Here is a 22,211-nt window from a genome sequence, read left to right as displayed (position 1 = left end):
AACCACACAATATATGCAATATTTCCCACATAAAACATTTTAAATTGAAATATTTGAAATAATTGGAGCCTTGAATAGGTCAATAATTCATTATAACATTGATTTTTTTTTTTGTTGGAGCAATGGCAAAAAAAAAAAGAAAGACAAAAGAAAAAAAAGCTTTGTGTCAACATTGCAACTTTTTCTAGTTAGATTTCACCTCATTCCACTTTTTTAAATGTTTTTTTAATTTTTGCAATAGCATTTCCAGAATGTGTGGCGGGCCGGTAAACAATTAGCTGCGGGCCGCAAATGGCCCCCGGGCCGCACTTTGGACACCCCTGACCTAGACCTAAATTATCCATCCATCCATTATTCTACGCTTGTCCCTTTCGGGGTGGCAGGGGGTGCTGGAGCCTAAGTTATATTTTCATAAAAAGTAATACAGTCAGGGAGCCACACAAGTTTTCTTTTACTAATGATAATATTAGCAAGAGCATCGAAACAACTACACAAGCGTGTGAGCATGCGCACTGGCAAAAGCAGCCTCGTCTTTACACCAACCTTGAAATTGAAAGAAGACTGTTTCAAAATTGACGTATACATCCAACCACACAACAATATTACTAATACAAATACTAACCCATTGTAAATGATTTAAGATTTAAAATTCAAGGTTAACGCGGCAGCTGACGTCACGGCACAGGTGCAAGGAGGTCAATTACGCTAGCACAATGAACGTTAAATATGGCCGCTAATTGGCGGCAACAACATCTTTTGTGTTCTTTCTGTCCTAAATTTGTGGATTTTCACCCAAAAATTGGGGTTCGTAATAGGCAAACACATTGGTGTGAAATTAAAACGAAAGAAGGATCTCTCCCGCTCACCTTTATCCGGCCGTTCGGTCAGAAGCTTGCTTGTGGATGCCACTCAGCCCCACGCACTGCTCTCCTTTAATCCCCACACTCACTTCCAACGGCAACACACGTTAAGTGCTATCATTTACGACGGAACTAACACTTCCATTGGGGTTGAAGGCTGTTCTCGTTGACTGTTGTGTGGTTCCGTGATGGAGTGAAGGCGTTGTAGTTAACAACACGCGCGTGGACTGAGTCTACTGCCGTGGGTCTGACGCTTCAGCCTGTCACCGGAAATTGCTTTAGGCTTATTGGCTAGACAGCGACATCTAGTGGCGTACAAGTACATTACATCCACCTTGCTGAGCAAAGACTCCCAAACAGTTTATTCCATACTTCTATTTATTGTCATTTATTGTAAAGTTTGATTTCTTTCCATACAAATTATTTACATATTTGCTGATAAAACAAATAGGTGTACAAAGAGCAAAGCATTCAGACAGACAGAGAGAATGGGAGAAAAACATGCATGTATATTGAACAATTAAAGTACATTAAGATTAAGATTCTCTCCAGGGAATCCCAGTCATTTTGATTGCCGTTTGGTTTTCAGGTGGGATTAGGTATCCTTGAAGTCAACTACCACTCGTTATAATCCAAACTGTTCAAGAGGAGACAAAAGCATATTGTAAGTGAAACACTATGTTTGGGATAATACTTCATATAATTCATATCGCTCACTGTGGTTCGGAGTCTTGGCTTGGATCAGCACCAAACAGCAGCCAAGCCATCGCCTGTTCTGGGGTAGACCTCTTCCCATATCTAGAGAAAATCCATTGTATCTTAATTATTCTTAAACAAATGAAGTTTATGCTCTTGTCCAACTTATTTTCCTTAAACCTATGCATGGCCACAGAGGAGAAACACAAAGAAACACGGTGTAACACAAAGACAAATACCAGCCTGTGTAATTACACATCACCTTGATGGATGATGAGGTGCTGCCTCATACAGTATATTAAAAAACATATTGTTTATTATTTTACCAGCAGAGCTCACTTGTGGGACCCAATTGCCACTTACAATTGACTCCAATCGGTGATGTAACGTTTGGCTAAACTGAAATATGAGGTAATATATACCGTATATTGGATAGGGGAACAGTTAACCTTTAGAGAGACACACTCATTGTGTAGGTTGTCAATATCTTGTCAATGCAGTGGTACCTTCAAAATTATTACTTTTATACCCTGTTTGCAAAAAGTACAAACACACACATATGAGTCCAATATATTATCTGTTTAGGGTAAATGCTGTAAGTACAGTCGTCCCTCGCCCTTCAAACTTCAAATATTGCGGCTTCACCACATTGTTGATTTCTTTTTTATATTCTTTTAAAATCATATTCTACAATTTATTGCTCATAAATTAAGCATTTTCAAGCATAAACATATCTAAATAAACTGAAAATATCAATAATACAGGAGTATTGGCCACTACAGGAGAACAAACCAATCAGAGCGCGCTGTTCAGCATCTTGACCACTGATAGGCTCAGCTTGAGGCAGCATTACTATATTGGACTAAAAAAAGTGTAAAGGTAACTAAAGGGTGTTTTTCCATGTCTAGGGGGCGCTCATAATGTTGAAAAACTTATTTAGAAGGTAAAATATAGGTTCCTACATTGCAGAAATTAATTTATCGTGGTCCTGTCCAGATCTAATTAACAGTAATAAAAGAGGGACAACTGTTTATATTGTATTTTGAGGGACAGAAATAAGACCCCATGTTTCTGACACTGTGTGTTATTATAAATCATGTTTAATAATTGGTGTGACAATGCTACAGCACTTCCAATTTGTTGATTGTTTTAACAATGCTAGGGGGGGAAAAAAATCACATCTTTAATATATATAGTCTTACTTTAACCACATCAAATGATCATACCTAACCATAAAGTTTAACACAATATATATTTTTATGCCGATTTGTTTTTTTTGTTTTTCAAAATGTATATTTTTTTAATTGAACTTTTTCTAATTTTTTTTTCGAGGTAGAGGCCAAAATTTCTTAGTATTAAGCATTAAATGTCAGAATTACAGTACATAAAATATATGTGGTTATAATGCGAATCAGTGGGGTTTAAGCTTAAAGAGTGGAGGCATATACAGTGCATTTGGAAAGTATTTACAGCGCTTCACTTTTTCCACATTTTGTTGTGTTAGTGCCATATTACAAAATGAAATAAATTAATTTTTGTCCTTAAAATTGTACAGACAATACCCCATACTGACAATACAATTTTTTTTAAAAAGTAAATATTTTTTTTGCAAATTTATTGAAAATAAAAAAAATTACAAATCACATGTACATAAGTATTCCCAGCCTTTGTCCAATACCTTGTTGATGCACCTTTGGTAGCAATCACAGGCCCAAGTTTTTTTTTAATATGATGCCACAAGCTTGGCACACCTATCTTTGGCCAGTTTCGCCCATTCCTCTTTGCAGCACCTCTCACGCTCCATCAGGTTGGATGGCAAGCGTTGGTTTTCATCCAGGATGTCTCGTATATTGCTGCATTCGTCTTTCCCTCTATCCTGACTAGTTTCTCCCAGTATCTGTCGCTAAAAAACATCCCCAAAGCATGATGCTTCCACCACCATGCTTCACTGTAGGGATGGTATTGGCCTGGTAATGAGCGGTGCCTGGTTTCCTCCAAACATAATGCCTGGCATTCACGCCAAATGTTCAATCTTTGTCTCATCACACCGCACAATTTTGTTTCTGATAGTCTGAGAGTCTTTCAGGAGCATTTTGTTAAACTTTTTACAAAGAAATGGCTTCTGCCTGGCCACTCTACCATGCAGGCCTGATTGGTTGATTGCTACAGAGATTGTTCCTTCTGCAAGGTTCTCCTCCCTCCACAGAGGAATGCTGTCGCTCTGACAGAGTGACCATCGGGTTCTTGGTCACCACCCTGACTAAACTAAGATGAATGCAGCAACGTACAGACACATCCTGGATGAAAACCAACACTACCCATCCAACCTGATGGAGCTTGAGAGGTGCTGCCAAGAGGAATGAGCAAAGAGGAATGGGCGAAACTGCTCAAAGATAGGTGTGCCAAGCTTGTGGCATCGTATTCAAAAAGACTTGTGGCTGTAATTGCTGCCAAAGGTGCATCAACAAAGTATTGAGCAAAGGATGCAAATAGTTATGTACATGTGATATTTCATTTTTTTATTTTTAATACATTTTAAAAAATTAAAAAATAACATTGTCCATTATGGGGTATTGTCTGTCGAATTTTGAGAAAGAAAAAGATGATTCCATTTTAGAATAAGGCTGTTACATAACCAAATGTGGAAAAAGTGAAGGGCTGTGAATATGTTCTGTATGCACTGTTCTATACACCTTGCAATAGAGTGGATCATATCCTTTCAAAAATTATATTAAAAAACAAATCATACCCATCCATCCATCCATTTTCTACCGCTTGTTCCCTTCGGGGTCGCGGGGGGCGCTGGAGCCTATCTCAGCTACAATCAGGCAGAAGGCAGCGTACACCCTGACAAGTCGCCACCTCATCACAGGGCCAACACAGATAGACGGACAACATTCACACTCACATTCACACACTAGGGCCAATTTAGTGTTGCCACTCGACCTATCCCCAGGTGCATGTCTTTGGATACCATTAGCCTTATAAGTGATCGATATATTGAGGAGAAAAAAGCAATCACATAATCAGAATGTACACATTTGGTCTTTCAAGGTTCCTGGAGGGTTGAATAACTTTAGCCTTCCATTAAATTTGTGAGAATTTACATTCTAGAAATCAAATGTTAATTTTTTTGTTTTTTTACATTTTAAGTACCGGTAATTATTTTGGGTAGATTTTTCTTCTCAACAGTATGTTTTTTACAATTTTGGTGAGGAACCACTAGTTTACAAAATGTAGTCTGCACATTTGCAGGTAATTGAAATACAAGATGGAGAAGATGTTTATATTGCTGTCAAATCCCGTTAGATCGAGTCAGAACTTCTTGCGCTTATGTGAGAAGGAAGAAATTCTGGTTCTGGATGAAAGTTGATCAGACAGACCAACTTATTAAATTTGACACAAAGTGGATAGTTTCCTCACCTCTGTCTGGTGATTAGGTTGACGTAGTGCCTGACAGCAGCGTGGTACTTGGCCCAGTCGTCCGGGGAGGCATTGCTGCCAGGACTCTCTGGTTTGGGCGGGTATGCGTCGGCAAAGGTGCTCCAAAACACCAACAAGCAGAAGAGGAGCGTGGCGAGCATCATGCACAATTTCAGCATGGTTGTCTGATGAGGAAAAAACACAACAACTTCCATAATACACTAACATGCATTCTCATATACAATAACTTACAACTTGATTCAAACAAATTTGCCAAAAGGTAGAAGAAAACCTACTTTTGTCTATAAGTCTGCCGGTGCAGATTGGCTGGTGATGATTGAGGTGCTGGTGCCCTGACTTGCTGTCCTCCTCTCTGTCTCTTGGCTTTTATAGCGAGGGATGGGGACATGAAGTGTGTTGAGTAACACGAAACCACACCTCTCACTTTCTATTACAGCAGCCTAGAAGAGCTCACACGCACAACCGCACACACATACACAAAGGTTGATAAAATAAGAATTAAAAATCTGCATTTGACCAAATCAAATGAGGAATTCAGCATAATATACAGTATGAATATCATGCTGCATTAGCCCTTTAGGAGTTCCTTTGAATGCAATCACTTATTTGTGTCAGATTAAAAAATGCCAGCTTCCCAAAATAGCTTTAAAAAATGTTTTTATTTTTTATAAATATTTATTTTTATTATATATTTTTTGCACTTAAAACGAGTCAAACATTTCGAATGACTTCAGTCTGATATATACCAAATGATAATTATACTAAGGGGGATTTTAACCTTTTAAAGGTTAGTGTATGTATGTATGTATATATATATATATATATATATATATATATATATATATATATATATATATATATATATATATATATATATATATATATATATATATATATATATACATATATATATATATATATATATACATATATATATATATATATATACATATATATATATATATATATATATATATATATATATATATATATATATATATATATATATATATATATATATATATAACTTGTTTTTTTGTTTGTTGTTTGTTTTATTTTTTTGTCCATGGTCTGTGCTTATGGTATGCTTGTAATGTGTAATGTCTCGTGATTTATGTATTCCTTTGTATCATGACCACAACGGATGAAAATTAGCTATTGTGCTAACTCCGGCATATTTACATCGTTGCTTTATGCTGATGAATATGCATTGTCCTAATTCCAATAAATAAATACATATAAACCAGTGACGTGCAGTCACTAGAGGCAGGTGAGGGAGGGCCTCACCTGCCATCATGGAAAGAAAAAAAATGTAAAAAGAAAAAAAAAAATTAAATTGTTATATGTATTCAGTGATTATACTATAAAGTTATTTTCCATTTAACTTCACCAGTTTTAGATGATTTTTATTCAAAATCGCTGAATTTTCACATTTGCCGTTCAAATACTGAGAAGAGACGGTGCGGTGATCAGCAGCCAGTTGAGGCACTTGTGCCTCACCGTGGATTGCGGACTCGGCTAACTGCTGGCCTGCTGTGCAGTGAGACCGTATTGCTATATGAATGATATTATACATTTCCATAGTTTAGTTAGCTGAGGTATATAATGTACAGTGTATTTTGTCAACAACTGTATGTGTGTAAAGTATTTCTTGTGCTGAGCAATCATAAAACTGCTGCGAAGACACACTGTGTGAGGCTCGCAGTAACCCCGCCTCCTTGTGCCGGCTAAAGCACCCCCGCCGTAGAATGCACCCCGTGCTCCGACGGGAGCGCCACACCAACCAAAGCCCACACCCAAACCCTCCACGTGCAAGACCGAATCCACCCAAAAAAAGTCACTTAACCAGAAGCCAAAAAGTGCAAAAACAATAATGCTCGCGCCGGAGGAGCCGCGAACGACCACAGAGACACAACATTAGGTACACCTGCAGACTACAGCACGGATTTCATATTTCATTCATTCACAACTCCTCCGTCACAAACACCACTGTTCCCGCACTTCTAAGTAAAGGTAAGACCATAATAACGTTTTTTTTATTAAATGTGCTTTTTTGTGTGCTACAGTTTGTATGTGTAAAGTTAAAGTTAAGTTAAAGTACCAATGATTGTCACACACACACTAGGTGTGGTGAAATTTGTCCTCTGCATTAGACCCATCCTCTTGATCACCCTCTGGGATGTGAGGGGAGCAGTGGGCAGCAGTGGGCAGCAGTGGGCAGCAGTGGCGCCGCACCCGGGAATAATTTTTGGTGATTTAACCCCCAACGGGACGGCGTGGCGAAGTTGGTAGAGTGGTCGTGCCAGCAATCGGATGGTTGCTGGTTACTGGGGTTCAATCCCCACCTTCTACCATCCTAGTCACGTCCGTTGTGTCCTTGGGCAAGACACTTCACCCTTGCTCCTGATGGCTGCTGGTTAACGCCTTGCATGGCAGCTCCCGCCATCAGTGTGTGAATGTGTGTGTGAATGGGTGAATGTGGAAATACTGTCAAAGCGCTTTGAGTACCTTGAAGGTAGAAAAGCGCTATACAAGTATAACCCATTTATTTATTTATAATTCCAACCCTTGATGCTGAGTGCCAAGCAGGGAAGAATGCTGGTATGAGCTTTTAAACATAACCCGTTAACTGCTGCCAATCAAATGGTGAATAAGATATTCTTTAGGGTTCATTTGTTTGTAAATCTGACTGTGATGAAGTTAGTGCCTCACCAGTCATGAACCTCACCGCACGTCACTGATATAAACACATGACAATGATCATTAAGCTTACTTAGTGACTGGCAACATTGATTTTCAGTTGTTTCTCATTGATTGATTTCTGAGATTTCTTTCTCCAGTGTCAGTTTCAAAATTAACCTCACACTTGAAGTACTAATGACAAAAAAGCGCGCTTACAAAAAACTGCTGAGAAAAAATATATATGTTTTATTTTTAATGAGCAAATATTACAAAACTCTTAAGCTGGAATAAACAAAAAAATATATATACCTCAATAAATATGACTTAACGGATTTTAACCTTTTAATGGCCAGTATGTTAATTTTTCAGGGATGAACATTTTCCCCATATACACCATCATTAAACATCAATATAGGCACACACTTGTCATTTCAGGACAAAAGTACCCTTGAAAAATTTTCAACTTCCATCCATCCATTTTCTACCGCTTGTCCCTTTCAGGGTCGCGGGGGTGCTGGAGCCTATCTCAGCTACATTCGGACGGAAGGCGAACTTTAACACGTAACATTTTCTGCATGCTTTGAGTGGGGGAAAGTAGTCCCATCTGATTGACAATGGTGAAAATTGATAATTGAAAGCCAGTAGTCCAGCTTGTACACTTAAGCTCATGTGAGATCAAGAATTGTCCTTTATATAGGTTTTTTTTGTGTTGTAAGGAATAAGTGTCCATTTATATGTCGCTTTGCCATTTTTTGGCTAATTTACTGTGCGAACAGAGATGAAAATTGAAAATATTACTATTGTATTGTTACTCATCACAACACAAATAACAAAACATGAATGGCACAAAGTATCCTTTGAGTCTTTAAAAGATGCGCAAGATGATGCAATGTATACAATAAATGGACATTATTATCAAGATAAATAGGGTTAATTTTCAGGGCGATTGTTGTAATCAGGGCCACCCGATTGTTTAATTGACAAATCTATTCTGCACTTTTATTAGGACAGAAAGAGCATCTACACACATTTCTAGAAGTGAGGCATTAGAAAGGGTGACGTACTGTATGAGTTGAATATTACCTCATTTTTTTACTATCAATTAGCCCTCTCTATGCATTCATCACACACGCTGCACGCTTTATTTAAGTGGCGGTCGAAGCTTTAATACACTGTAGTTCCAAGGCTGCACAGATCGATTATGTTTTGTCCTGATGCTTATATGCTGCCTTTGCAAAAAGACTTTGAAGTCCCTCCATTGCACACAAAAGACATCTCAGGTTCTCAAACTAACCCATGATTTTTATGACCGTTGCAGGAGCTCCAGTTTATCTTGCATCTTCACGGTCTGCTGTTCACGTTATGATGCCTGAAGTTTCGACACTTATCTTTGGAAAGCGTGCGTTTGTATGTTTGCATTAAGGACGGAGATTGAGATGTGAAGCTATCATATTTATTTGACTTCCATTTTTTATTGCTTAATCGCTGGGTGACGTTTTTTTGGCGTTTATTTGCTCGTCATGCTGCATCATTTTTTTGAAGGTCTTGCTTTAGAAGCAAACTGTTTTCAGCCTTTACAACTTAGTTGTCCAAATTTTTTCCACCATATGATATTTTTTATATTATGCAAACCAACTCGTACCAAGAGTCTTTATAGCCTACAACCTGCATCTTCGCTTTGTGTTGTAGTTGACAAAACAAATTATTAGTATAAACTTTTTTCTCAGATTTTTTGTCATGTAATATAACTTTTTCGCAACATAATTCAGAAAAAAATACACCGTTATTATTTGAAGTGTGCGTTTCTCATAGTATTACAACTAAAAAAATAAAAATGTTCTCCGGATGTGAATCTTACAACAGCTAACGATTCAACTCTGAATCGATTCTTGATTTAACACGATTCTCAATTGCAACCGATTCTTGCAGTGTATTATTTGGTACAAAATGTATGGTACAACCATCTCAAAACAGGTTACAGGTTACAAAAGCTCTTATTGACTGCTGACGTGACGAGCAAAAAAAAAAAATTTTTTAAGTGATTCTTAAAAAAAAAAAAGTTTTCGTTACCATTGATTTTGGAAAATGATTACCGGTAATTGATTTAGAATAGAATAAATAAGAATCGCGATTCGGATGTGAATCAATTTTTTTCGGCACCCTTAGCTTTTTCTTAAATAATACTTTTTTTCCCTGATATTGGAACTTTTTTCCTGTTAGATAAAATAAAGTATTTTCTTATTCTGACTTAATTCTTATTAAATCCCTGCTCTTTTTTGAAATGTTGCTGTTGTTTTTTAGTTTTTTTGTTTAAATGTATTTTCCCCACACAAAATGCCAATAATAAAAAAAGCCACAAGCCACAAATGGTCCCATGGCTTCACTTCACTTTGGACACGCTTTTAGGTGTAAATTGAAACATCCTATTTTTCCCCTCCAGTTATTAATATTGTTATTTAATGAGTTTGTATGATCAGTTAAATTCTAAATTGTAATATTACAACTTTATTTCACTAATATAAAAAGATAGCAATTTTATTCCGAAAATTACTTCTACTAAAACATGCATTTTATTTTTCTTTTAATATTGACTTGCTTCCCAAAAATTACAACTTAGGCCTTTTATCATATTTTTTTGTGTTTGCAGCATCTAGAATACCAGTTATGTATTTAGTAAAAATATACCAGTGTAAGTTAAGTTTATGTTTGAATTATACATACAAATTGATGTTTCAGAAGGCTTGTAAGATGAGATGATGGATCAGTCAATGATGGCGTCACGAGTACAAGAGAACATATGTTGTCTTGGTCGGCTCCCCCGGGAGGTCGTGACATCTCCAGTCATGAGCTGTTTATAGAATCGTGAAAAAAAACAAAGGTTTTCATTTGCCTGTCCCCGAGCTCTTGTCAAAAACACAACTTGATTCGGGCATAAATCCCCACTGACATCCTCTGTGGCCCTCCTGCACAGCAATAAACAAGCAGTTAAAAGTGTATACGAGTGTGCCATAAAAGGGTGGAAGTGGATTGTAAGATTACACATTGATTGCTCTGACCATCTCTCAGTTATTATTGCACCGTTCTTCAAAATATGTTTTTTTTAATGACAGTCAAAATAGGATCTAAAAATAAAATGATGAGTTGAAAAAGAACCAGATTGTGAATAAATAATAATTCCTTGAACGGATGGGATGAGCTCTTCTTGTTATAATAGACCACTTCCAGCAGGGAACGGTGGATTTTACGGAACATTTTGTTAATTCTACCTCAGTAATCAACATCTCGGCGTTGACTTTACCGGGCTATAAAAGTCAATGGTAAGAGACAATGATGTGCACAGGACAAAGTCATTAACCGACCACAGTGTTTGCATGTCAACAGCTCCAGATAAGAGAAGAGGACATCTTTTCACAGGCTGCTAGCGCTCAGTTAAAACCCTCCTATGGAGAAGTGCATGAGGTGCTAAAAGACAGACAACTTTACTTCACCAACTTTTTCGCTGCTTGTGCCAATTAGTGTGTTGCACAAAGTCCCACTGGAGAAGCGTGCGCTTGCGTTACCCACTGCTGCCCAGTCCAAACGCAAGCTCGAGATTACACACACATTCTTAGTGTACAGTAAGAGCAATTTCCTGGCGGAGAGCCTGACTACTTCCTGTCAAAAGCACAAAAAGGGGCGAAATGATGATGCATTTTTATATAGAGGGGAGTCACTAATATGAACTAAGTGCTTTTCAGGCTGTCATGTCTGTTTGCTCAGGTCTGTGCAAGACAAACCAGGGTAATGATGATAATTCATGACCACTCTGAATGGTCTTCACTGAGAGTCAGTTTGGAGCAAGCGGTGGTGGGAAAAGCAAGTCATTCTACCTCCCGGACATTGACTATTTACTGGCATGAACATATAGTGAATGAACACGTCATGTGTTTTCCAAAACAGCAGCGTCTCGTGCGATTTTCTAGTCCCGAGAGGACCAGCGACTTAAAGCCTCACTAAGAACCATTAGTCTTTTCTGGAAAGCAAGCAGAGTGGGTTAATTTTATGAGTAAGCCGGCAGCTTCAAGTAACGCTGATGGATAGCACAGACGGCCAAGAAAAAGGTTGCTGATTTGATTAGGGGTGAGTTCTCAAATTCACTACAGAGTCTGTTCACAAATCAGGAAAAAGTCAGCGTGGACTCACTAATTGTTTGACCATTTAGTTTCCCTTCAGCCCCGTCAAAGTATCCTGAAGGGGCCCCTCTAATGAAAACAACATTGGCACTTATTTCAAAGTTCTGGACCTAAAAAAATATGTTGACAGGTAAAATTACCCCCAAAATAGGCACAGTAGTGACTCTAGGCTTGTTTTCTGACATTTTTCAGCACATTTTGGAACGGCTGCCATTAGCTCCAAAATGCGTGTGGGCCTGCATCAGCAGAGGAATGAAGGCAATTGAATATTGCCTACTAAGTGTTTTGGTTGCATAGTCATCCCGAAACATGTTATTTTCGCACAGAATTTGAAGGAATAATCAAATATGTCTGCCAGATGGATTGATGCAGGTTGTAGCAATACAAGTAAAGCAGGGGGTCAGCCTGCATACATTTCAAAATGAAGGGAATATGAAGAAAGTACGGCTCTCTTCAGTCCAAATGGGCCCGAACAAGCGAGAGCAGTGTGACTTTGAAGAAGAAGGGTCGTGGCTGGAGTTAGGATGGAAAAAAGAAAAAAGATTCAAGCCAAATGCGGTCCCAAAAATCAGGAGGACCCTCCAGGGGAGAGTAAGTCAGAACCTACGGAAAAAAGGAGAAAGGAGAGCAAAGCCAGTGCTCAAAAACGAAACAAAAATAAGGTTTTAATATTTTGCATCCTCTTCTACTGATGTTTTCCTCAAGATGTTTGAGGAAATGGTGAAAGAGCATGAGGAAAAACAGGCTATGGTGCCTTTGGATATGGCAATGTTTTTATATTTATTTTTTGCTCATGTTGATCATGTCAGTTTCTAAGTAATCATGGACCAGGGCGGCAAAAACATTAAAGGCCTACTGAAACCCACTACTACCGACCACGCAGTCTGATAGTTTATATATCAATGATAAAATCTTAACATTGCAACACATGCCAATACGGCCGGTTTAACTTATAAATTGCAATTTTAAATTTCCCGCCACACTTCCGGTTGAAAACGTCTAGATATGATGACGTATGCGCGTGACGGAATCCGTTGATGCGGAAATATTGGTACCCCATTGAATACAATACAAAAAAGCTCTGTTTTCATTTCAAAATTCCACAGTATTCTGGACATCTGTGTTGGTGAATCTTTTGCAATTTGTTTAATGTACAATGGAGACTGCAAAGCAGAAAGTTGTAGGTGGGATCGGTGTATTAGCGGCGGACTACAGCAACACAACCAGGAAGACAGAGATGGATAGCAGACGCGTTAGCCGGCGAACTCACCTTAACTTCCTCCGTCTCGCCGACCGCATCTGTGATCGGGTGAAGCCCTTCGTCGCACCGTCGATCGCTGGAACGCAGGTGAGCACGGGTGTTGATGAGCAGATGAGGGCTGGCTGGCGTAGGTGGATAGCTAATGTTTTTAGCATAGCTCTGTGATGTCCGGTTGCTAAGTTAGCTTCAGTGGCGTCGTTAGCAACAGCATTGTTAACCTTCGTCAGGCTGGAAAGCATTAACCGTGTATTTACATGTCCCTGGTTTAATAGTATTGTTGATCTTCTGTCTATCCTTCCAGTCAGGGATTTATTTATTTTGTTTCTATATGCAGTTAAGCACGATGCTATCACGTTAGCTCCGTAGCTAAAGTGTTTCGTTGATGTATTGTTGTGGAGATAAAAGTCACTGTGAATGTCCATTTTGCGTTCTCGACTCTCATTTTCAAGAGGATATAGTATCCGAGGTGGTTTAAAATACAAATCCGTGATCCACAATAGAAAAAGGAGAGAGTGTGGAATACAATGAGCCAGCTTGTACCTAAGCTACGGTCAGAGCGAAAAAAGATATGTCTTGCACTGCATTCTAGTACTTCACTCGAACGTTCCTCATCCATGAATCTTTCATCCTCGCTCAAATTAATGGGGTAATCGTCGCTTTTTCGGTCCGAATCGCTCTAGCTGCGTTGAAAACAATAGGAAAATGTGCGGAGCCTTTCAATTGACTACGTCACGCTACTTCCGGTAGGGGCAAGGCTTTTTTTTATCAGATACCAAAAGTTGCGATCTTTATCGTCGTTGTTCTCTACTAAATCCTTTCAGCAAAAATATGGCAATATCGCGAAATGATCAAATATGACACATAGAATGGATCTGCAATCCCCGTTTAAATAAAAAAAAATTCATTTCAGTAGGCCTTTAGGGGTGCTCAAAAAAAATTCTAATTCACATCGGAATTGCGATTCTTATTTATTCCAATTCTAAATCGATTCATAATTTTAAAAAATTGACAGAAAAAAAAATTCAGCAATCAAAAGGTTTTGTAACCTCTAGCCTATTTTGAAAAAAGTTTTATCATAATTAATATACCAAATAATACATTGCTACAATTGAAAAAAACATGCAATTAGTAATGAAAGTAATAGTTTTATTTGCCTTTATCCACAATGTCTATGCGGGGGAATGGGCTCAAGTTCTGTAGATGACATCACACAAAGAGGGGCCGTGCTAAGTACAGTTGGTTCTCTACGTATTACTCAAAAACTAATTGATATTATGGGAAAAGAAGATTAATTTTCAAGAGCAAAAAATATATAAAGAGAACTTGTGAGTGAAATTTCGGTCATCTGGACACTGTGGAACCTTTGCTTTAAATTTCTTGCAATATGCTGACATTACTTATAACTCTTTGACCCTTAGTTTAGAAACGTATTTTTAGAAAAAACTGAATGACTTTTGAGGGAATTTAATTTAGAGTTACCACTGTAAAACCAATTCTTGGGCCAAAAGTACAACCCATTAAAACTTGCAATCCAGCGACTTATTTTCATTTTTCTCCATAAGTCTATTTGCATTGGGCTCAAGCAGCGCAGCGACACACCAGGTCCAGCAGATGGACCTGCACTGAAAAAGGTATCTCAACTTATGAGCTTAATTGGTTCTGAGTAGGAACCATACTTGCCAACCCTCCCGAATTTCCCGGGAGACTCCCGAACTTCAGCGCCTCTCCCGAAAACCTCCCGGGACAAATATTCTCCCGAAAATCTCCCGATTTCCAGCCGTAGCTGGAGGCCACGCCCCCTCCAGCTCCATGCTGACCTGAGTGACGAGTCGACAGCCTGTTTTCACGTCCGCTTTCCCACGATATAAACAGCGTACCTGCCCAATCACGTTATAACATATACGGCTTTTAGAGAGTGCAGTGCACAACTGCGCACACAACAAGGAGACGAAGCAGAAGGACGAGGAAGATACAGCCATGGCGACGCCGACGACGAGTAAGATGAAGAAATACGCTTGTAAGTTCCAAAACGAATGGAAACAAAAATTTCAGTTTATCCAGGACAGTTCGAAGGGGAAGTGGCATGTTGCCTGTAAATTTTGTAGAACAGACTTCTCCATTGAACACGGTGGCCGCAGCGCAGCACCGGTCACAGCCCAATATTATTGGGACAAGTTTGGTAGAATCCAAGATGGCGCCAGTATGTGCTGAGGCTTGCCGTCTCTTGCTGTCAGCTTTGCTTGTTTTTGTGCTGTTCGCGTCTTTTCTTGTACCTGTCAACTCACTGTTTGTGTATGACCGCCAAACGCTGTTGGATCTTTGTCCCTCTCACACGGATATGATCAACTTCGACGTTAGTTTTACGACGTCCCAGTCAGCTTTCTCACCTGGCCGGATTCCTGCCTTCCTTTTTCGCCCTCCGGCTCCTCTCCCCCGGCGAAAGCGTCATCGGCGCCGCGGTAAACGTGGCGGCCAGCTGGTGAAAGTTAGGGCACTCCTGGCCCGGCTTTCCGTGGCTTCCAGAAGGAGGTATGGACCGGTACCTGGTTTCTTCCCGCACCCACGTTTGCTGGATCCCGCCGGGTCCTGGATTGTTCCTGTCGTTGGTCTGCAGGGGGAAGCTCGCCCGCCGCGCTCCTGCTGTCCCCGCCCCCGGAGGTGCGGAGTGAATTCCCGCCACCTGCGGGCTCCGTGTCGGGCCCCACCCGGATCAGCAGCGGCCTTGGACGCGCCGGCCCCCGTTAAGTTCGGTCTTGTTAACGCAAGATCCTTGACAAACAAAGCATTTATCCTGAAGGATTTATTCGTCTCCCGCGGACTGGACTTCCTCTGTGTGACGGAGACATGGCTGAGAACTGGTGAGTTCGCTCCTCTAAATGAACTTTTATCACCGGAGTGCTCGTATTTTAATTCTCCGCTTTCGTCTGGCCGAAAAGGAGGAGGATTAGCAGTCGTTTTTAAAAATGACTTTAAATGCCGTCGGATCCGCCTGCAATCCTCCTTTTCAAGCTTCGAACTATGCATGTTTGAGCTGGGTCTTTTTGATGGCGCACTGTGTGCCGTCGTTTATCGACCACCCAAGTACCACAAAGACTTCATAAATGACTTTTCTGAATTTCTGGCCGAAATTCTGCCCAAATATGATCGTGTTCTTATTGTTGGTGACTTTAATATTCACACCTGCTGCCCAGACGAACCTCTATCCAGGAGCTTCCTGGATGTCATTGACTCTTTTAATTTTATACAGTCTGTATCTGGTTCCACACATGAACGTGGGCATACACTAGACCTCGTATTGTCTTATGGTTTTAATGTTGACAATGTAGTTGTTGGTGATGCTGTGTTTTCTGATCATAGTCCTGCTATGTTTAATTTAAGTTTGGACCCTGATGTGAAACCACTTGCCGTGCGTCATGGGCGTGTTATTAGGTCTGACACCGCAGCTACCTTCTCCCCTTTATTCACTGTGTCCATGCAGAATATATCGCACTCTGCAGACACTGAACAATTGATGTGCTCTTTTTTATGACTTGACTTTATTTATTCATGCTTGCAGTGGAGCCAAGGCCCCACTGAAAAAACAGCTGAACTTTACAATGAATATTAAACAAACAAAGATAAAAAAAAATTAAAAGAACAGACAGTATTTTATATAAAAAAAACCATTTTCATTTTCAGGGCAACAGCAGCATGGAAACTATTAGCATTCTGGTATATGACTGTATTACTTATTTAATTAGATAGTATTATTATACAGTTTAATTGCAGTATGCAGGGTAGAGTTTTTAAGTCTCTTTGTCTTGGCTTTGGGCTCGGGTTCAGCCAGCTGATGTTGGTTCCTCAATGTCCTGGCAGTGCGGCTGCCTCGTGTTGGAGGTAGCAGGTCATGCAGAGGGTGTTGCTCATCATGCATATCCCTGACCAGCTTCACTGCAGCCTCCTCTCTCCTGGTCTGGAGTGATGGTAGGGGTTGTGAGATGTTTCCAGCTCTCCTCGTAATGATTTTACAGGCACGTTTCTGGACTCGCTCTAGCTCTGCCTGTTGTTTTTTGGAGCAGCCCACTAAGAGCACTGAGCTATATTACAGACACGGCCTGATGAGAGTGGTGTAGATGGTAACAAGGTCGTCTGCAGGTAGTCCATGTCTCGCCATGACTGTGAGGTAGTGCAGCCGCTTGGAGGCGGTTTTTATTGCCTTCTCCATGTGCACATCTCCAGTCAGGTTTTGATCGAGGTGGTAACCCAGGTACTTTGTTGTTTCCACGACAGGGACCTCCTGTCCCCCCAACATCAGTGCAGGAGGTTGTGATGGATTTCGGGCAAAACATATCCGGAGTTCTACCGACTTTTTCCCGTTGAGTATAATTTTCTTATTTGCTGCCCATTCATCCAGCCTTTGTGCCTCCTGGCACATCGTTGTCTGACATGATGTTGGATATGGGGATCGCTCTCGATAGCCCGATGTCGTCTGCATATCCGACATCAAGGGTGTCCTCGAAAACAGCATCCCGGGTGGCCGTGTAAAGGAGGAAGACATATGGGGAGACAACACCCCCTTGTGGCACCCCAGATGTAACTTCAATCCAGGGGCTGTGAGCTCCATTTGCCACCACTCTCTGTCTCCTTCCTGAGATGTAACTATGTAGCCAGGCTGTCAGATATGGGCACAGTCCTAGGTCCAGTATGTTTTGCATCAGGATCCCATGGTCAATTACATCAAAAGCTCTCGACATATCTGCCAACAGTACTCTCACAATCGTTGGTTTGGAATCGGTTTCGGTAAGCCAGGTGTGCATTGCCCTGACTAGAGCCGTTGTAGTACTGTGCTTAGGCAGATATGCATATTGATTTTTACATACGTCAAGCACTGTTGGCATAAGCTTTTTCAACACAAAACGTTCTATTGTTTTCCCCACACAAGAAGTTAGTGAGATAGGACGCCAGTTTGAGATTGAGCCAGGGTCTTGGCCTTTGGGTATGGGACAGACATTTGACTCCTTCCATACATCGGGGACACACCCCTGTTGGAAAGAGCAGTTGGCCAGATGTGTGATGACCGGTGCCAGGTCCTCTGCATGTTCTTTCAGCAGCCAGGTGGGAATGCCATCCGGCCCACTTCTTTCTACATGTTCTGAGGTTCTGGATAGTATAGCGCCCCTCAGAGCTATACGTCCAAAGCCAAAACAGGAGCCTTGGCTCAATGAAACCACACGCACAGCTCGGCGTGAGTGGCGAAGGGCGGAGCGCAAGTGGAAAGGGGATCACTTGGAGGTTTCTTATCAAAATATAAAAGAAAACTGTCAGGACTATCAGTGTGGTTAAAGCTGAGAAAACAAACTATCTGTCAGACTTAATTTTAAATAGTATCAGCAAGCCACGTGTTCTTTTTAATACTATTAGTTATGTTCTTAATCCGAATCCAGCCACTTTACTGGGTATGACAAGTGAAACTTGTGAAAAATCTATCTCCTTTTTTAACGATAAGGTTGCTTTTATTCGGGCAAATCTTTCTCGCTCTCCATTGAGTTTTAATGTGGCCACTCAGTGCTCGGCTGTGTTTAGTCACTTTGAGCCTGTGTCCATGCCTGAGTTTACAGGAATAGTCCACAAACTGAAACCCTCGTCCTGTCCCACAGACCCAGGCCCCCCTCGCTTTTTTTAAAGAAATCTGGGACACTATTGACTTGTCTGTTAGGGACATCATCAACAGCAAATTGATTTCTGGCTGTGTCCCCTCTTTTTGTAAAAGAGCTGTTGTCGAGCCTTTGATTAAAAAAACAGGTCTAGATCCGACATGTTTGTCAAATTATCGGCCCATTTCCAAATTACCTTTTGTGTCAAAAATTCTGGAGAAATGTGTTTTAGCGCAACTGCAGCCTTTTTTAGATGAAAATAGCACTTTAGATCCATTTCAGTCTGGATACAAGGCTTTGCACAGTACTGAATCTGCACTTTCAAAGGTTTTTAACGACTTGCTTTTAATGTCTGATTCTGGTAGCTCTGCCATTTTAGTGCTTTAAGATCTTACAGCTGCCTTTGATACAGTCGACCACACAATTCTTTTAGACCGCTTGAGAGACTGTGTGGGTGTCAGGGGGACTGCATTAGAGTGGTTCAGATCCTACCTGTCAGAGAGGTCCTTCTCTGTCAGGCTGGGGGACGCCACCTCTTCTTCTGCTCCGCTTTACTGTGGTGTCCCCCAGGGATCCATTCTAGGCCCCATCCTGTTTTCCTTGTACATTCTCCCTCTTGGAGAGATTTTTAAGAAACATGGAGTGTCTTATCACTTTTATGCAGATGACTGCCAAATGTATATGCCAATTTCAAAAGGCCACGGCCCCCTGACACCCCTTCTCAACTGTCTATGTGATGTCAAGGCTTGGTTAGCCCAGAATTTTTTAATAATGAATGAGGGAAAAACGGAAATTTCAGGTTTTGGTCCGGCCCTCACTGACTTGGGACCATTGCAAAATTATGTGCGTCCCAAAGTCACCAGCCTTGGCGTCACTATAGACAGCGATTTTAAATTTGACAAACAAGTCAATGGCGTTTTAAAATCGTGTTTTTATCATCTTTGTCTTTTAGCAAAGATAAAACCATTTTTATCTTTTAACCTTTTTGAACAAGTCGTGCATGCTTTTATTTCAAGTCGCCTGGACTACTGCAATGCACTTTATGCTGGCATTAGCCAAAAAGCTCTCTCCCGGTTGCAGTTAGTCCAGAACGCGGCAGCACGACTTTTAACAGGGGCCAGGAAACGTGAGCATATAACCCCAATTCTTCAGAGTTTGCACTGGCTCCCTGTTCATTTTAGAATTGATTTTAAATCCTTGCTGTTTGTTTTTAAAGCTTTACATGGACTGGCACCTCAGTATATCTCGGACCTCATCCAAATTTACACTCCTGCGCGCGCTCTGAGGTCCGAGAGCCAGCTCCAGCTCGTGGTGCCCAGGACCAGACTTAAAACCAGGGGAGACAGAGCCTTCTCTGTGGTCGGCCCTAAACTCTGGAACACTCTGCCCCTCCATGTTCAAACTGCTTCCACAGTGGAGTGTTTTAAGTCTCGTCTTAAGACCCACTTTTATTCTTTGGCTATTAACACTACGTAAGTTGTGTGGTCTTCTGTCCTCTGTTGTCCTGTGTGGTTAGGGTTATACATTGTGATGTATATTTGACTGTTTTAATTGGTTTTACCCTTTAAAATCGTTTTAATCATATTTATTTTTTATATTGTCTCTGTATTGGTTTTCTATTTATTTATTCTTTGTTTTTATTCAGTCATTGGTGTAGCATAATATTGTTTTTAATATCGTTTTTAATATTGTTTTTAACATGGCTGTGCAGCACTTTGGAAACATTCTTGTTGTGTAAATGTGCTATATAAATAAAGTGGATTGGATTGGATTGAATATTATGGGCCACCTCGCTAAATGGAGACCCGAGAGTGTAATTAATGCCGAGACAAAGATGGCTATGCTGATAGCTGGAAGCAACATCCCATTCTCATTTGCGGATGTCTTCAACAAATCCGTGAAGGATATGTTCCCGGATTCAGAGATTGTTCGTCAGTACGCAAATGGCAGAACAAAGGCTACTCAAATAGTGAAAGGTAAGTGTTTTTTTTAGTAAGCAGCAAGCTGTGCTTCTGGCTGCAAAGCATTGCACTTTCAAGTACAACAATGAGTAGATGAGTGTTATGTGTGTGTATACGTGCAAATAAATGAACACTGAAATTCAAGTATTTATTTTATTTATATATATATATATAATAAAATAAATATATATATATATAGTTAGAATTCACTGAAAGTCAAATATTTCTTTATATATATATATATATATATATATATATATACTGTATATATGAAATACTTGACTTTTGGTGAATTCTTTACCTGTAAATATACTCCTCCCCTCTTAACCACGCCCCCAACACCGCCCCCCCCCCCACTTGTCCCTTACATGTTAAAAGACTGTGTAACGTTCCATTCCATTGCATTGAAATGTGTTCAGAATTAAATGTAATTTTCTTTGAGAAAAGTCATAATGCGACAAGAATAAGACTCGAATGAATAACGTCGGGTTTTCCGTGAAAAAAGTATAATAGTAAAAGAAAGTTTACATTTTCCAAATGTTAAAAATTCCTAAACAAAGATCATTACACAATGTTTTAAAGGCTTTTTCAAACAAACAATGCATTAAAAAACAAATAATGTATGTGTTGTATGGATTAATATGCCCTAAGAATAACACTTTGGAGCAATGGGTTGTACATAGACATTATGCAAGTACAATGAATGCTATTTTTTTTACCCTACTGAGGTCTCTTGAGGGCATGCATAATAAGTAACCATGCTTTGATTCTCACGACAGAAGAATGACGTCAAACGAGGTTAAAGTAGAAGGCCGATGTTACCTGTTAGCAGCCATGGATGTCTAAGACTCAAGCTGATTCAAGACCATCACTTAAACTCAGTAAAAGAAGTGGCTCTTTTCTCCTTTACAGCTCTGATGAATCGTCTCCCATGGGCCGACGGATCCACAGGTATCGATTCTGGAAAGTAATTAAAGCTAATGTACTTCACACGCAACAGAATCTGGTCAATTTCCAATAAAGCTATCCAACCCAAATACTTGTGTATTGATTAAAAAAATGCTGGTTGGTTGATATGTTAATTTCTTTCTTGTTTTGGTCACCTTTCAGCAAACACTGTTTGGTATCAATCACTTTGACTTTCTGGCTTAGAGGTCTGAGAGTGTGGTCATACATCAATGGTGGCTTTAAAGAAACATCAGGAAAGGTAATATCCCAGTAGCCGCAAGCATCAAGGAGGCAAAGAGGATGTTTAAAAAAGACTCTTGTCTGGGGAAGGAGAATAGCAACAGAAAAATTACAAACTTTAAACGCAAACAAAAACCATGTCCTCATTGTTCAGTGGCCAAAATTCCCACATGCACCTAAATGCAACAGAGCTCCAGCAGCTTTGTTACCATAATCATGTGATACGATTATATATTAGTTAGAAATATTCATAAATTTTAACAATTTATTATTACATAAAATTACAGCTACAAACTGCTCCTGTAGAGTATATT

The 22,211-nt window shown here is 40.0% G+C and overlaps 2 protein-coding genes across 4 annotated transcripts in view; both read right to left on the bottom strand.

The window, feature by feature from the left end:
* The window catches only part of mpp2b (MAGUK p55 scaffold protein 2b), a 68,878-nt gene extending 67,734 nt beyond the window's left edge, over nt 1–1,144 (bottom strand). The window contains exon 1 of one of the 2 annotated variants that reach the window (XM_062056012.1): nt 867–1,144. The gene's annotated coding sequence lies outside the window, so the exon portion shown is untranslated. The remainder of the gene's footprint in view (nt 1–866) is intronic. The other variant, XM_062056013.1, reaches the window with a different exon arrangement.
* Nucleotides 1,145–1,231: 87 nt separating this feature from the next.
* pyyb (peptide YYb) lies at nt 1,232–10,494 on the bottom strand. Of its 2 annotated transcripts, XM_062054898.1 has the most exons (5): nt 10,404–10,494; nt 5,276–5,440; nt 4,980–5,164; nt 1,578–1,658; nt 1,232–1,497 (listed from the first exon to the last, which is right to left on the bottom strand). In XM_062054898.1, the coding sequence occupies exons 3-5, from the start codon at nt 5,156–5,158 to the stop codon at nt 1,476–1,478; spliced, it is 282 nt and encodes a 93-aa protein (XP_061910882.1). In that variant the 5' UTR covers nt 5,159–5,164; nt 5,276–5,440; nt 10,404–10,494; the 3' UTR covers nt 1,232–1,475. The 2 variants fall into 2 exon arrangements, with proteins under 2 accessions (XP_061910882.1, XP_061910883.1); XM_062054899.1 differs by lacking the exon at nt 10,404–10,494 and having other exon boundaries at nt 5,276–5,725.
* Nucleotides 10,495–22,211: the final 11,717 nt, after the last annotated feature.

Source organism: Entelurus aequoreus, linkage group LG08 (assembly GCF_033978785.1).
Source record: "Entelurus aequoreus isolate RoL-2023_Sb linkage group LG08, RoL_Eaeq_v1.1, whole genome shotgun sequence".
Lineage (NCBI taxonomy): Eukaryota > Metazoa > Chordata > Actinopteri > Syngnathiformes > Syngnathidae > Entelurus > Entelurus aequoreus.
The sequence above is the reverse complement of the archived record's forward strand: the minus strand, read 5'-3'. Positions and strand labels throughout refer to the sequence as shown.